Source organism: Sander lucioperca, chromosome 9, assembly GCF_008315115.2.
Source record: "Sander lucioperca isolate FBNREF2018 chromosome 9, SLUC_FBN_1.2, whole genome shotgun sequence".
Taxonomy (NCBI): domain Eukaryota; kingdom Metazoa; phylum Chordata; class Actinopteri; order Perciformes; family Percidae; genus Sander; species Sander lucioperca.
The window spans coordinates 38,133,418-38,150,861 of NC_050181.1; the positions used below are offsets into that span (position 1 = coordinate 38,133,418).

General features: G+C 41.5%; 1 protein-coding gene and 1 long non-coding RNA gene across 3 annotated transcripts in view; one reads left to right on the plus strand and one right to left on the minus strand.

Moving 5' to 3' along the window:
* Positions 1–538: 538 nt before the first annotated feature.
* On the minus strand, positions 539–3,172 carry ticam1 (toll-like receptor adaptor molecule 1). 2 transcript variants are annotated; one of them, XM_036005441.1, is made up of 3 exons: positions 2,879–3,172; positions 701–2,723; positions 539–665 (listed from the first exon to the last, which is right to left on the minus strand). In XM_036005441.1, exon 2 carries the CDS (start codon positions 2,578–2,580, stop codon positions 733–735), a length of 1,848 nt encoding a protein of 615 aa, XP_035861334.1. In that variant the 5' UTR covers positions 2,581–2,723; positions 2,879–3,172; the 3' UTR covers positions 539–665; positions 701–732. The 2 variants fall into 2 exon arrangements, with proteins under 2 accessions (XP_035861334.1, XP_031137132.1); XM_031281272.2 differs by having other exon boundaries at positions 539–2,723; positions 2,879–3,171.
* Positions 3,173–12,214: 9,042 nt separating this feature from the next.
* Positions 12,215–17,444, plus strand: part of LOC116037393 — an 11,420-nt gene continuing 6,190 nt past the window's right edge. The window contains exon 1 of the long non-coding RNA XR_004101863.2: positions 12,215–12,400. This is a non-coding gene — a long non-coding RNA (uncharacterized LOC116037393). The remainder of the gene's footprint in view (positions 12,401–17,444) is intronic.

Consider the following 17,444-nt stretch of genomic DNA (forward strand, 5'->3'; position numbering starts at 1 on the left):
GTTAGTGGCAACCAGTCTCCAACATGTTGTTAACAACCTGCTGCTTGCTGCCGTCGTCCTCGGTATCTCCAGACGTGGTAGAGAGTTGTGACAGAGACAGGAAAGAAGTGACAACAGTTCAAATGAGAGGATATAAAAGTCAAAGTCAGCCAGGGATATAAAAGATCAAATGTTGGAAATTGTTTTAACTGCTAGAAGCCTGATCTGATCACTACAGGTTACGGTTACAGAAACCAGCACACACCCATGTAAACATTACTATGGAAAATATAAAGATTTGATTTAATCTCTTTTGGCTCTCAGATACCAGAACAGTTGAATGGATGACACTGCATTTCAAAGATCCTGTGGAGAGCAATGAGGAGCGTGTAACAACATTGCTCCCTAGTGTTTATAGTGGGTTCATACAGCTGCTGAGACCAGGAAGTACACACACATATCAGTAGATGGCAGTCCTCTGCTAAATATTCATCTGAAACGGTTCTGCTTAACAGACTCTCTTTACAGCGTCCTCTGAAATCATTAAGACGGCACTTAATTGCTCTTTTGACAGTTTTATTGAATTTGCTTTCACCAACACGTTTACTGTAAATACAATGAAGCAATCTGCAGTAAATACCCTACAATGGATATTACAGCTCTGACATTTTAGTGTTTAGACAAAACATGATTTCTCTCTTTTTTTTTTTTTTTTTTCAAATACATTGACTCCAGAAAATATCCTCTTTAAGGTTATTGCTCCTCCTCTCTGTCAATGTAATCTTCTTTGTCTGCACCTCCACCAAAATCCACAGTCATTTGAGAGTCATTACCAATCATAATGTACCTAGCATTTTCAATGTGAATATTTGGTTGTTGTTGTTGTTGTTGTTGTTGTTGTTGTTGTTGCCACTGAACCCTGCCGTCACCACCCTCCTGTTCTGGTGGAACACTGGGGCCGAAAAGAAGTCTTTGTGCCATTAAAAGGCTCAGGTTCTCTTTCTCCAGCAACTGTGCTGTGCTACACTCTTTGATCAACTGCTTCTGGTACTGGTTTAAATTCTTTAGTCTCTCCTGTCTCTCCATCTGCATTTTTACTGTCTGCTCTGCTGTCCAGATTTTTTTCTGGTTTTTAATCTTCGCTGGAGACAAAAACTTATTTAATTGCCTTGCAAAGCTGTTGTTCTCCCTGAGGGGATTTAATGTCCGCAAAACCAAAGGGATGCTCTCTCTGGGCATGCAGTTCTCCAGTGGCAGCAGAGGGATAACTGTGTTGTACTTGTGTTTCTTGTTCATGGAGTTGATAAGGGCAGAGTCTGTCTCCATCTCCAGCATGCGAGTGTTAAAGTTGCAGGTAAGCAGCAGAAGAGTGAAGGCCGAGTTGTTGATAGCATCCTCTACACACCTCAGAGTGCTCTTTCCTGGCTCGGCAAAGTCCCCTGAAAAAGTTGCACCTTCCCCATCAACTCGCATCAATGTTTCCAGTCTTTCTCTCATGCTCTCGGCCACATCTTCATCCTCCGGTGCATGCAAGATAACGAATGGATAAAATGTTGGCTTTTCCTCCTCTTCTGCATCTTTACTTTCATGCATTTCATTTGGAACAGGCATCTTGAGTGGGAAAATGTTTGCTGCAGTAGCAAAGTTTGGTTCAGTGGTTGGTTTAGTGGTTTGGTTTAGAGTCTCACATCGAGTGATAAGACTGTCCAACTTACTGCCCTCTGCGGCTAATGTGCCATCCATCTTTGAGTGTTTCTTTGCACCAAACATAGGAGGTTCACTGGATTTAGGCTGAGATGTGTGAGATTGCCCAAGTGCATTTTTTGCTTCACATTCACCAAAAAGGACGGGATTGTTTAGTTTGGATTTATCTGATGTTTCTGGAGTTATTTTGTCGTCTTGAAATGAGGCTGTTGGAGGTATACTTATCTCTAGATGAGAGGGGTATGAGGGTATTGAAGAGGTCGCCTGCAGTGGGCTGGGCAGACTGTGAGCTCTCTCTGACTGATCCTGAGACAGGGTAACTTTTAAAGTTGTGTTTCCTTCACCCAAGCTGCTAAGAGGATCATGGTAAGACCCCGACTTGAGATCCTTTGGGGAGCAAATCAACTCTGCAAACTGAGGCCCACACACATTTTTAGCTTCCTCTCTGAGCAGATCATACTCTAGATCCTTACATTTACTTGTTTTTCGAATGTCACTGGAAAGGGATCTCTTATATGCCAGATTTCTCAGAGTTGGATCACACAGCCTCTGTTCTGACAGAACCTTGAAAAGACGAGCCAACTGTGCCAAAGATTCTCCTGTAAACTCTTGAAAATGACCACAATGATCAGCAAAATCTTCAAATTTGCCTCCACTCATCTGCCACTTCTCAGCTAGATGGTTAGCGAGGTAGTTGTCCTTCAGCATCTGGAGTTTGTTCAGGGCCCGTTCCTCTTTCTGGAGAAGGATCAGACATAAGGCGTGTACAATATTTTCTTCAGGAGACTCACCCAGCTGGAATGTCAGGCTTAGCAGCTTTTGCGGAAGTGCCTTAACTAGTATGTCTAAGACATCTCTCAGTCCTGTCCCCTGATTTTCTTGTCCCCCCTGATTCATTTTCAGTTTTACGTGCTAGTCAACCTTCAGCCAATGAGATAAGCAGACAGGATCATATGTGATTTAACGACATATTCTTCTTCATTTCTTCAATAAACTGGAGTTGAAGAGAGAGGTGCACAATTGCATGGACATTCTTGTTTCTGTCAAGAGATCAAATCAACAAACATTAAAAGTTATGCAGTCAACATTTATGATCACAATTTGTTGGGCTTTTTGTTCTGACTGCTTGGTAAAAACTTGATCCACCAAGATCAAACTGACACTAAATAATCATTAACTTGATGCCATTACTCACCGGCATGGAGTCCTAAGCACCATAACTCTGTTACTGAGTCTGTGTGTTTCCAGCTCAAATAAGGAAGTCACTCAGTCTCCAGTTTTCCAGTTGAGTTCTACGAGTAGAAAACTCTCTTCTCCAAACAGAAAGCTCTTAGTGCACGTATGAGATCGACCACAGAACACCACTGGTGAGTCTTGTCAAACTTTTGATATCAAGTTTTTCAGTGACCGTACCTATGCCTGTTGTACAGGCCTCTGCCAGCTTGAAACACTTACGCAACACAATGATGACGTTGGATTTTGTGAAGTAAGGGAGCTCATGAAGGACAAAAGACAAAAGCAGGAAGAAGGAAAAACATAGCTCACCAAATGACCAAATAAGTTGCAACATCCTTAACAAATGCTATAAATAATGCAAGCATTCACCAGAATTGCTGCTCACTTCTATAACATGTACTTTGTGACACTCTGTCAACTTTTGTGGACTCAAACAATTAACATTGCAAATCTGCGAACAAAAAAAAATCACTTGCGATGAGTGTGGAAGTCTTTAGCTCCTCGTGCACAATGGGCGCAGAAGAAAGAAGAATTCTGGCTTTTCTCCCCCCTCTCTGCTGAGAGGCAAGTGTATTTTTATCCACGGAGGAAACCTCCAACCCTGTATTTACCAGGGGTGGGGTCACACCAGGCAGAGTGCAAGCCAGCATCAAATCCCACAATACAGTGCAGACAGAGAGCCTCTCTGTAGTGCTGAGTGCAGTGTGATATGTTTACTGTATGACCACTTCTGAGGGATCGCAGTAACTCTATAGAAAGTGTGGTTTCTATGTATATCGTGGCATTGCATCGGTATGTATGGATCTTTACAGAATATAGTATCAGCATTCAGTTGAGATATATACTGTAGCACATGCTACCAAGACCACAGCTCTGCTGTTTTAAGCATAACCCCATCTATATAGCCCACAGTATACTGCACCAACTAAGGGACTGTAAAAAATGATTAGGGGACAAGGGGGGTCAGAAAAGTGAGAGGGTTTTCTTTTGGCTTAAAGGACAGTAGTTTGACTTTTCTGGGAGAGCAGAGATTTGGTTTATGTTTTATTTTAGCCTAGCCTAGTTATTTACATATTAACTATATCAAAGGGTATAGCTATTGGGGTTTGGGACTGTATTGGTTAAATGACAAGGGATGAGGTTCGATAGTGTTTTATGAAATCTGAATCCAGTTCTTATTCCGTTAATCAAATTCAAATCCATTTGAATGCCTTATCAAATCTTTTTAGGTAGTTGAATTGGTGGAGAATTAATATATATCTTAGTTAAAACAAAAATATGTTTTTATTTCACTCAGTATCATATCTAAACCACAGAATTTCTACTGTGCTGAAAGGGTGAGGAGCTTTCACCACATATTTTGTCACTGCTCTGTGACATTCGCTCACGCTGTCCTGACTCATGTTTCCTTTTGCTGCGAGGGAAAACAGTATTCCCTCCTCGCTGGGGGGCTGTGCTACAGCAGCAGAAACCATAGAAGCAAAAGTAAAAACATCACAGTTGAAATAATATTACATCTAAATATCAACTGGGCTCACCATCTTATCTCACCACGGATCCCACAGTAGCCCAAAATACACAACAAACTAAATGCATTGCTGATTTTTCTGCATGTATGATGCACTTAAGATTACTTGGTCACAGAGTGGCTGGAATATTCAAAATATTCAACATTTTGTAATGTCTGCCATATATTTACAGTGTTGGGAAGGATACTTTCAAAACATATTCCGTTACAGAATACATAATACATGCCCAAAAATGTAATTTGTAACGTATTCCGTTACGTTACTCAATCTGAGTAACGTTTTCTGAATACTTGGATTACTTCCACATTGAATTGAATTTCTAAGTATAGGAATGCGGCCATCACATACAGCTTACTAAACAGCCCTATTCTGTTGTGTTCTTCTGTTCCAACTGGCTGAATGTGTACCTGAACAAGCAGATAGATTGTTGTATTTATATATTTGTAGTCCCGAACTGCATACTACAAAAATCTACCACGAGCTAATTTTAGCTAACGTTAGCTCACGTCAAATGGGGCTAGTCAGTCTTTCAAAGGCTCTGGGGCTAGTAAATCAGTACGTAGGAGAATGTAAAGTCGCACATCAACTATAAAATAGCAAGGTGACCATAAAACTACAGCGGACGTCTACCCTTGGCTAATTAAAAAAAAAAAACTTACTTTAAGATGCTTCTTCAGGTTGGAGGTGGAGTAATTTGGACGCTGAAAGGAGGTTGGTTGCTGGCAAGCAGAGGTTGCACTGCACAGTTATATTTCATTCTTCCTGTTCTTTCTTTAATGTGAAATGCTGTTTAAATTTCCAAGATAGAAACGCATTCCTGCCCTGGCTCTGTTGTGCCGGTTCCGACTCCATTGTGACTGATCACGCAAATAGCTAATCTTTTCGTTTTCATATTGGGGCTTATGGGAAATGCATGGAGTTGCCTTAATTTATTCAGAGAGTGAATAAACTCGTGAAACAGAGAAGTATCGTCATGTAATCCACTGATTTCAACAATGTAACTGTATTCTAAATACCAACTATTTAAATTGTAACTGTAACAAAATACAGTTACTCATAATTTGTATTCTGAATACATAACGGCGGTACATGTATTCTGTTACTCCCCAACACTGTACATTTAGCAAGTTTCAATTTCACTTCTAATCTGTACATTGGCTATGTTATAAAGACATTTAGGTTTTAATTGGAGTACACTATTAAGTAAGTTGTACCAATTCAATACTGTTCAGTACTGTCTTTTTAGGTATGGGGGAGAAAGATGTTGCAGTTTTTTTTAAGTTAAGGAAAGGGTGCAAAGAAAATATTTCTTTAAAAAAAAAAAGTGAAATTTCCGTACGGTCCCTAACTAGCCATGATATGCACATGAATATTCTTATAAACACTTGCACACCATATATGCCCCAGTATACCCCCTCTAACACATACACACATGCAAGCAAATGCACACATAATCTGCCCCTAACATGAAAGCACTGGAGCAAACCCACACACATTCACACAGCTTTAGGATCATCCTCAGTCAGTTACATAACAGACTGCCAAACGTCCATCTTTATTGAGGTCAGTTCTTTTAACGAGAAACACGCTCTCCCAGCAGCTGTGTTAGTCAGCCTGGCGGTAAATTTGCCTCACCTTCAGGCAAAACTATATAGTAAGAGGCTCTGTCAGTTCAGCTAATCGTGACTTTAGAACGTTTCGGTTATGGTGTTTGGAGAAAATGCATTCTGACCTCTGCTAGTTTTTGTAGTTGAAATATTAAGTTGTTTCAGCACAAACACATGCAACTTTACATGGTTTATAAACTAAAATGCACAGATGTGTGTGTCTCTGTGTGTGTGTTTGTGTGAGTGGTTTCTGGCCGTGGGAGAGAACCCTGATGGGGGCCACAGAGGGGTCACATATAAGAGGCTTTAGGGCAGACAAGTGAAAAGGAGGCCCTTTCTTGGACAGAGACTACGGATTAGGATGAAAGACGTATGAGTGGGGGATGCTCTCTCTCTTCTGAGCAAGAAATAAAGAAGAAGATTCAAAGACAGACACAGTGGAAGATGCAGACAGGGAGATAGAAAGCCACACAGATAAGATAGTGAGTTAGGGCCAGAGCAAAATTCGAATTGAGACCTTGACAGATCGATAGCGTCTTTAGAATTCAGTTTGTGAGATGGGCGAGAAAGGCCATGCAACGCGCTACTCTTTTCCCAGCCACTTGATTCGTCACACATGCTAAGAGAATTTAACACACTTGCTTCTGGAAGGCAAATATATGCTCCACACACATGTACATGTGAAGACATACGCCGATACAAGGCCATGCACTCATTCAATCGAGCATCCACGCCCACGGTTTGGCCTCTATTGAAACACTGAATGAAACACCTGCACTACAGCCACGACTGCACTAAGTAGAGAAGATTTTGCTGCATTCTTTGCAATTTTGTTACAAAGCAGCATATAGCTATAAAATCTTACGAAACAGTGCCTTTTTTTCAGATTATGTTATATATGGATGGTTGCAGCTTTAGGTAGCCTACATACATTGAGGCATAGTCAGGCCATGTGTATGCTGTGTATCGAAGCAAAAATAACCCTGGCTATCACACACTGAGGCTAGTTTATGTTGTTGACAAAGCGGGCCAACAGATCTGAATTAATGTGACAGTTAACTAGCATTAATTCAGGAGCAAAGGTAAATGAAGCGGGCCTGCGGACACGACAGGGGTGTGCGTTGGGGATGGGAAGACGTGTGTACTGTACCACACTGGACCATGCTTGGGTGAGCATGTAGGCCATGCCAACAACAATGCATAATACAGCCTCTGGTGATGGGGGATGGACACACACACACACACGCACACACACACACACACACACACACACACACACACACACACACACACACACACACACAAACACACACACACAGACATGCACTCGCACAAACACACACAAAGTCGCACGCATGCACAGACATTGACTGCGATGGGGCATGGAGCAGTTTATGCTCATATCAAGAGAAAGTCTTTGATCAGTGTGACAGGAAGGGCACTCGCCCCAAAGGAATTAGCTAACTCTTGCCTTGCAAAAGCACATCCCACAATTAATCAGGGCATGTTTGCATTTGCAACAGAGAAGAGAGAATGTCTGATATTTAACTTCATTAATATGCTAAATGTATGAATATGATTTGTTCCAGTTCAACGTCCAGAGTAGCATGTCCAAGAGTGGCACGATAACCAAAAAGAGAAGAATGTGCAGAAATTCAGGTTGCGTGTATAATCCTCTCAGTTTAATAGGTTCTTAAGCTGCACAAGCAATTTACATATGGCTTTTAAATATGCACAACCACCAGTTTTATTTTTTCTTGTAACAATATAAAAAATGTAACAGTGTTCTGAACATGAGAACTGTGTAACATTTTGTTTATTTCTGCCTCTGGAGTCTGGCGTTACAGTGCTTTATCACGGATACAATTGGAATGAATGTTTAGTGGCGCCTGGAAGTTGCTCAACATCATTTGTGATCCATCATCTTCACTCCAGTTCACATTCTGCCTGAAATTATTCAAGGTATTATGTTTAATATTTACTTATTATTTTTAATATATATAATTTATTTCCTTAAAGGAATAACTTCACTTTAGGAAATAGGTCTATTTACTTTCTTGCTGACAGTTAGATGACAAGATTGATACCACTCTCATATCTGCACACTAAATATAAGGCTACAGCTCGCAGCTGGATAGCGTAGCTTAGCATAAAGACTGGCAACAGGGGGAAACACCTAGCCTGGATCAGTAGTCTGGGGCATAACCTCCCAAAAAACACAACTTTTCATTTTTACACTATAGTTTTAATGCAAATTAAACAAAAGAACATGTAATTATTATAATTAGTGATCTTTAGAGGTGCTGGTAGTTTTTGTTTTACCAGAGCCAGGCTACCTGTTTCCCCCTGTTAATCAATGCTCTGAGTTGTTCAAATTGTAAAGTGTGCTTTAATACGAATCTGTGATTCTGGGCTTTATAGATAAAATTGACTTGATTTCATTTGTTAGGTGTAATTTGGATCTCATTAGCCAGTGAGAAAGGTTGCTAAAGGTTTTTAAAGCCGTCCGCTGTTCATAGATTTGTAAAGAAGAGGAGAAAGAAGTGACAGAACAAGAGCATAGAGCAGGAGAGGAGTGGAATTAAAACCAGCATTGTATCAGAAATTAACAGAACAAAAAGAATAAATGGCCCAAATCTGGCTGCACTTGCGGTTAGAATAGCTGCCCGTCCAAAAGCCCGTGCCCAATCTCCCATCTCACTTTTGTCCGTCTCCAAACCCTGCGGATGCTCCACTTGTATAGCAGATGAACATAACCAAAGGATGTGAGGCATGAAAGCAATGGGAAATTCATTACATATTCCTACCCCCCTCCGTTCCCCATAATCACCACAATTAGCAGACATCTGCAGTGACTCCAAAGCTGGGAGTGTATTCAGGCAATCAGAGCAGCTTCACCGACAGCACTGACTGCAGCCCCCTCTGTGATGGGCCTCATCCTGAAGGGAAGCATTCCATTAGAAACTCAGTGATTAATTGAGACAGAGAATTTGCTGCTGGCATCGAGCAGGAATGAAACCCAACAGGAGGCATTCATGATGGCAGAGTTGAACATGGGGTTGGTGGATGTGGTCCGGAGTTGCCAGGGACTGTGCCATACTGTTGATGATGTGAGATAAGACGCTCACACTGTGGTTTTGCAATTAGCAGTTACCAGACAACAGCTATATGAAGGTTTTCTGACCCATCAAATAAACAAAACCTGTGTGTGTCTAATGATAACCCAGATTTTATAGCTATACTGACATTTGGAGGCAAAAAAAGTGATAGCGGTGATTGCTATTGCTAATATCCACTGTTCTGTTTCGGAAAAACACTTGATATCTGGATTCCCAAATTACCCAAAGCACTATAATAGCCCTTTACGGTGGACATATGCACATTATAGTTATGTATCGAAATATACAGCATGTAAGATTTAACTGCTGAAACTTTAAAGGAATAGTTTGACATACTTTTATTTGCTTTCTTGCTGAGCGTTAGATGAGAAGATTGATACCCCTCTCGTCTGTAGGATAATTCTCAGAAATGTTGATTGGCCTACTGTACAGTATGTGCTCCATCTGTAGAGGATGGCAGCGTGTTAGACAGCTCATTGCTGAAGCAGTTGGAGATGTCACTCTTACTAGGCACAGTATGGGACAGCCATGGTTTTAAGCCTCAGTGTAATACGTTGTCATGGTAATCAACAGTAGCACATCGGACACTTTCCATTTGTGTTGAGTCCATGGCTGCATGGCTTGGGTCTGGATCACACACAGACACACACACACACACACACACACACACACACACACACACACACACACACACACACATCAGTCTAGCTTACACAGGCACAGCTGCACATGGGCCTTAATGAGAAAAGAAAGAAATATCAACTTTTTATGAGCTTGCTTAGCTCATAAAAAGTTGATATTTCTTTCAGACATGTTTGCAGATTGATGAAAACACACTTTGGAGTTCATAAGATTGATTTTGAGAAGATTTGGCAACTCTTGACTCGATTGTTGCTTTAAAGATTATCATTATCATCAAATGATCGAAAGCGAGTGTAATGGGAACAAAAGCGGGAAACATGGTGAGTTGCATTTCATTGAATTATTGTATGGTTTTTGTGATAAAACTCTTGAAATGTTTTCTGCAACATGCTAAAGCTAGTGTTTACAGTAGCACAAGTAGGGAGGAGTCAGAAAGTCCGAACGCTGACTCAGTAATATCACTTACACAACACGATCTAAAGTTTGCTAACATTAGCCACCATAAGCTACTGGTAAGAGTAGCATGTATTTCATAAAGTAAGGTTGGCTAAATTAAATAAATGTTTCATTTTTAGGTTTTATTCTTTCAACAGTTACATAGTCTTGTTTTAGTTGTTACAAGGGCTGTACTCATAGACCCTAACCCTTATCAGAAAGTGGGGCCAAAACCTTAGAACCCATTGAAAACCACATGGCCCTTCAATTCAAATTAAAATATTGTTTTCAGTGAATATGGAATTATAAGATTTTCACATGATAGCATTGACATATAAACTCCCACACGGTTCTAGATTTGTGAAATAGCTGTGATTGAAGCTGTAGCTAAATTAAGAGAAAAGAGAGATTAGAAGCTTAAAGGAAATCAAGCCAGGGCTGTTGCTCTCTTTTTGGATGTTTGAAATTAGACTGAATACTGAATAAATCTAGGTGCTATACTTCTGAGAGCATCATTCCCACCAGTTATGCAAATGAGCCTTCAAATCCGCACAATAATCAGATGATGTGCTGCTTTGTTCGGATTTGAGCGTGTTATTTTATCGGTTTAAGGAAGACAAGAGCAGAGCGTCTTCCCAAAAAGAGCTAATTTGTGGCGGACGGCCCCATGACTGTCGTAAAATTGTAGAGTCACAATGAAGTGGGTGTGATCCTCCACTAGGTGCTTCCTTCCTTTCAGTCCGAGGGTCTGGGCCTAATAAAAGGCCTGTGTGGTGGAGCACAGACAGACCGCCTTTCTTGCTGTGTGGAGAAATGTGTTCAATCACCATGGCTACCGGTCAGAGAAGAGCCCCCGCTGTGGCTATTAGGATTTCTCTTTCTGCTCACACACCGGCTCAGTATGCAGGTTAACAACTCACAGTCTGTATTATGGATATGAATATGTGTGTATGCAGGAGGCCTGCTGTAGGTCAAGGGTGATTTAGCATTGTAATTATCCCTCTACAGAAGCAGTGGTGGCGTTTTTACATCAAATAATCATCTCCAGAAAGCGCCTAAAATGGACTAACCCCGGACTCCGCTGCCTCCCAACAGTAGCACTGATGTGAGAAGGGGAACATGAGAAAGCTTTGAGCAGTATTGATTCAGCTGAGTACTCTCGGAGCGAGTACCAGAGGATCTGAAGAGAGAATTATCCATGCACCATTTCCTCCCTTACTCCTGTGTGGAAAATCTGCAGTTCCAGCTGTCTTGTAGCCTACATACAGCAGAAACACACACCCATACACACTCTTACACAGATACACACATACAGAAAGTCACATCCGCACACACACACACAGACTTTCATAAGGTTTGATGTTGCAAAATAATGGTTGTTTGATTTATTTATAGTTGTTCCCTTCCATCTGGTTAGTCCAGCATATTTACTTTTAACCCTAAAATAGAACAAACATAGAAAGAACAAGTCGAAAGAAAATTATAGGCTATACTGCTGTAATGGTGTAAATCTAAAGGTTTTCTCTATGTTACATAATTTTTTTCCTATATGAAATTGCCATTATGGGGTTATTACAGTGATCCCAGAGCCTATATTAAGAACTCTGAGGTCATTTCTAAACACTAATAGCTACCACAGACACTATTTGGTTACCATAAGTGCTCCAATTTGCCTGTTAGTCCATTTGAGGAGATTATTGGAAGCCATAAACTCTGGTGGATGAGTCCACCAATGAAATCTGAATTTCTGAGACACAGGGCATTGTCTGCATATGCCGCTTTGCCCCGAGTATTCTCCTCTTCCACTCCCCACCCGGTTTCTCCTGAATAATACACGACAGCGCCCCCCTCCCTCCCTCTCTCCTTTCAGCGTCATCCAATGGCAGACGCGCATTTTATCAAACTATCTCCTCTGAGCCAATCCCGGTCCTCCCGGTGATCCCTGTAAACCGGATGCCCTCCCTCCTGCCTCTCAAACAGACGTAATCTGTGGATCAGAGAGCCGGGCGCTCAGTCGGTGAAGAGTTGGACTCGGACGGATGTGATGAGAGTGAAAATACCCACTGTGACTTGAAGAAATCGCATCAGTCCACCTCGACAGGACAGTGAATCCTGTTGTTTTACAAGAAGCGGGTGAAGGGAAATTTGTGTAAGTATGCCATCATGTTAAATGCAACTATATAAACTAAAAAAAAAAATATGGAGGCGTTGTTTTGTTAAATCCAGTAGAATCTGTACAAAGTGACGCTGTAGTTAAAGGGAAATGATGCGTCTTTAATAGCCTATATTCGTTAATGTGATTAAGTAAATATTGTGCTGAATAATATGCACATTGAACGGTTGTGAAACTGACGTGATGGGGTCTGGGTTGGCGCTCTAATGAGGCGGCTTCACGTCTCTTAAATGAGCGCATGTGAAACATGCCAGCGGATAGAGAAGCGTGTCTTTCATCGCTCATTTCATAAGAACATCCATGTGACTCGAGGGGAAACGTGATTTCCGAGGGCGGTGGGTCTGTGCAACCTTTTTTTCTGCACACTTCAACTTTTCGAATGCTTTGCGAGACGCATCGATTGTACCCTGTATACAGATAAATGCAGTTTCCGCTGCTGGGAAAGTTCGAACGATATGTTTTAGCCAGTGCAGCCTAAAGGAATCCTGCTGGGAGCCTCCCAAACAATATAACTTTGATTAATTCCACTCACCAGAGACTCTGCTGTTTCTATTGGGCTTGAAAGTCGGCGAACACTGATAAATGGTGGCTATTATTTTTCAGCTGTAATGCGCACCGGCTTTGTGCGGACCATCTGTCATTGTATCGACATTACAGCAGCCCCCCTGCCCCCCAAATAATCCGAGCGAGACACCTGAAGAGCAGTAAGCAGACAGTGATCATTCACAGCCGCCATCCGTCTCTCGCCAAGCTGTGACTCATGATCCGTGATCCGTCTGCGTGTGTGTGGACGTGCGCGTAACGAAGCCAGAAAATGAATTTGCACTGAAACAAACCGCGGCAATTAAAAGATTTCGTAAAGAAGTGTGCAGTGCGACATAATACATGCATCACTGTGTTTTTTTTTTTTTAATATGGACAAGAATTGGAATAGTGCAAGTAGACTACAAGCGTGGCTTTTGCGCATCCTGAATTCTCGGAAACAGCCTGTGCGCATCTGACTTCCTCCCGGAATTTGGGCCTCCAGCACATGGCAAAAACAGCCAGACTGCCATTTTCAGGGTGGGCACTCTGAGAGGATGCACTGACCAAATAAACACACTTCATCACGAGCGTTACATACTTAGTTTTGGCTCTAATGTGCCACTCAGCTTTGACCCTCCAGATAATTTAAAGCAGCTGAGACTATCTTTCTTTAAGGAGACTTTAGAAGCTTTAGTCTCTCAGCGTGCAGTGCCAAGCACTAATATGCCTTAAGGTTAATGAGGCAGTCTCCATAAATTCTTCTGCCATTTGGATATAGTAGGTCTAGACGCTTGGTGCAGCACATTTTACTGGCTATGGATTGTACACAGTGTGCTTAAATGAAAAAAAAAACCATGTTTTTTTTATTTATTTATTTAAAAAGAAACAAACATTTTTACCTCATGCTGACATTTAACTGCTTGTACCTAAATTTCTTGTGCATAATCCAGCGGAGAAAACAAATCTGTTATGTTCTATGAAATGCACAATGGATGAACAGTACTGATAGGTGCTGATGTGCTGTGATAGCCCCACTTCCGTCCCTCTCAGATCTGAGTTGCATATAATTCACTTTGTCCCTCGTGAAGAGACAAAGCAGCATCCTCCCACTCCCTCGCAGCAAAGAGCAGAGAATGTCCGAGTGCATATCTCTTGTAGGGCTTTAATTCAGTTTGCAGTTGCTCTCAGAGAGTCATCAGGGTGCGCTGAGTGAATGGAGCAAAGCCACCGTCTGCCTGCTACTGTTATGCGAGCAGAGGGCTGGCTGGATGTTGGCTTATCTTATCTCCTGTTTGAATTATGATGGTCATTCCTGTGTAGCTCGTATAGGCACATGTGATGAGCTGCAAACTGCTATCACAGTGGAGAGTCTCAACCACACATCATCTGTAGCCTCCATAGTAAGATATATGTAAAAAAGAATGTTCCTTTTTGTTTTAGTTAATTCAGTTAAAATGTAATGTGGTTAGCATCAGGGAGTCCCATCTCACTTCTCCCACCATCACGACTCCCAGCAGACGCCCAGCTCTTTCCCTGCTGCCATCAAACATTGAACCCATGAATGAGGAGGAAGAAAAAGGCTTACACACTTGCCCCACCCCATAGCTTTTTTTTTTAAATCAATGAAATACAATAACTTAAATACAAAAACTTTTTAAATAATTATTTCTGAGTTATCTGGAAGACATAAAAAGCATACATGGCCAGTGGATAATGAAATACATATACAGAAGAAGAGTTAGGTAATGCCTGTATTGTTTCTTTATTTTAAACTGCCTTTATTGTAAATCTATGGATCCAAAGCAGAGATCCTATCGCAACTGCTGTTTACCACAAACCCACTTGCTTTGTGTTTATGCATCACAGGTAAATGAAGTTCAGGGGTAAATGAGTTCATAGCAGCAGGAACCCGTTTGTGCACGTGTGTGTGCTTGTGCTTCTCTCGAGTGTGCGGCTGCAGTGTTGGGTAGATGGAAAGATTAGGCAGTGGAGACCTCTGCACCCTTCCTCAGGCATCTTGACATACTGCCTATCTAGTTGAGTGGATGACCTCTGACCTCTTGTCTAGCCAAAGGCTCAGGTCTGCTCGGGTCAAGCCAGGTGGCTTTCAAGAGCCTATTGGCCCGTTCAGGAGCACATGACATTTGAACTCTTTCCACCTCAGGAACAAACACGTTCTTTTGGTTAATTATGAAACTCATACGGCTTGTGTGTCACTGTGTAGATGTGTGCATTATTGGTGTTACAGGTACATTTATGAATTATAAACACACATTAAGAGGGTATGAGGGAAACCTGTTAAACTCTGAACATCTGCACTCTGATGTAATTTGATCTGAACCCTCCTCTATGCTTAATAAAGTCAGACACTTGTCCAAACAGTTTCAGCTGGCACTAAAATCTTTCCTAGATACGAGAAGAAAAGAGATATTCCAGTGAGTTGTCAAAGACAGATTCAGGTCCGCCATTAGACGTCACTCTCAGCTCATTTAGGAGATGTTACAGCTGTCGTGCTGCCGCTTTAATCATGAAGTATGGTAGCTGTGAGACAAAAACGTTGCATTAGTCCCCATCTTGTCACAGCTGAGAGAAACAGCCTGTTTCAATTCTGTCACAACATGCTCTCCATTGTACTGCCATGCAAGAAACTCCCCATGGAAATTTTGGAATCTTTCCCTTTGTTCCTCAAGGAAAGGGGGCTTTCATATGGAAGTGGGGAACGCCAGGAAATGACAGGCATTCTTTGTGGACTATTTGAAAATAAACTTGTGGGTCCGCGCTTCCCTCTCGACAGCTAAGCAAAAAAATAAGGAGAGAGGATTATGGTCTTAAAAAAAATCCCTCCAATGGCTTTTTCACTTTCTTATGTTTCCTGCTGCAATTTGTCTCAAAAGTATATTTTCTTATTCAGCGTACTGGAGACATGCCATCAGAAGTTCAGCTAAAGAGCTATTGTCAAGGGCTTTTCACTCTTTTCTCTACAGTTTCTTGAATGGGTGCATTCTTATTTTCCTACTTATTTGTCCTTATTTTGCCTTATCTTCCCCCCCTGGCTTTAAACACAACCCGCTGCTTGAGCTCTGCTTTATGAGGTGTGACAGTGAGGTCTGGTTGCCGAGGCAGTCCGTGTGGACTGGAACGTAAAGCTTTACATTCAGCCGGCTGTGGTCGGGTTTGGGGAGGACTTAAACTCGCTTCACCCCTATACAGTGCCTCGTATACAGGAACTTCCTTCATACTGCTGAGCTGGCATGAAAGTGCAGAATTGGAAGGAGGCAAAAGGAAGAAAAAAAATCACGTTAGGTCTGCCTTCTTTAACCTCAGAGTCCTTAATTGCACACACACAGTTGCTACCTTTTTTACTAAGGAAGAAAGAGGAAAGAAAAGTACTAACAGGTGGTCATGATTTAAGCTTTTAAAATCATACATAACATTTTTTTCCTCAGTGTCAACAAGTCTAACATCTTTTTGAAGTGTAGTTTGGTGCCAGGTGTTCATAGTTCAACTTCCTCCTCCTTCCTTTTGAGATTTAATAACAGGTTTTATTTAACAGGCACTTTTTTTCTCCGCTGGTCAGTCTCGTTGTACTAACACTCGCACCTTATCCCCCACCCCTCTCTCTCTCTTTCTGTCTCTCCTCCTACTCCTCTTGTTGTTTTTCCCACCAGGCCAGTGGTAGTTCCCAGGTATTTGACCAGTGTAGCGTGGCCGGGAGGCTGGTTGTTCTATCCTCTGTGAGACAAAGGCAGCATGCCTCAAGGAGAAGGGATGAAAGGAAACAGGGCTGTGCAGCCACTCCTTTTAACAATGGGAAACCTCCTTAGTGAGGTTGTAGAGCAAATAACCTCCTTCTCTCTTCCTTTATTTTATTTTAACAAGCACTGAGACTGTGAGTGTATCTCTATCTTTTTGTAGTAAAAAGAGAGTGTGTGTGTGTGTGTGTGTGTGTGTGTGTGTGTGTGCGCGCAGGCATGCAAAGAGGAATGGGTATCCTTTATGTCTACATACAACGTTTTTTAGGCTTTCTCTTCCTCCCACCTGCTTAGTTTGAGGCGACAGATGGCACTTCTCTTGTTGAAGATGTTTCCTCTATGCAGGTTTGTTGTTGTGGTTTAAACTGTATAGGGAGGCTTCAGAATTGAGGGAGAGAAGCATAAAAGAAAGCTCACATGATGTAAATGATTCTGGGGATTCTGGATAAGGTGAGCCAAAAGTATTTTTTCAGTGTTAGTGATAAAATTGTTGATTATAATAGTATTCAAATCTTTTACTTATGCAATAGTGACAATACTACAATTTGGAATACTTTAGCATTAATTACTTGATGCACTTGCATTACTTGATTACTTGTCTCATGCACCATATGTCATGAGCTTGTTATGTGTTGCATGGAAAATGTTTTTTAAAAATCTGAAAAAGTCAAATATATGCAGCTGAAATGTTGTCAAGGACAAGTATAATGAAGTACCACATGATGAAAATATGGAAATGAAAG

Excerpts from the sequence above, each read along its gene's own strand:
- ticam1 (XM_036005441.1), bottom strand. The coding sequence starts at position 2,580 with ATGAATCAGGGGGGACAAGAAAATCAGGGGACAGGACTGAGAGATGTC.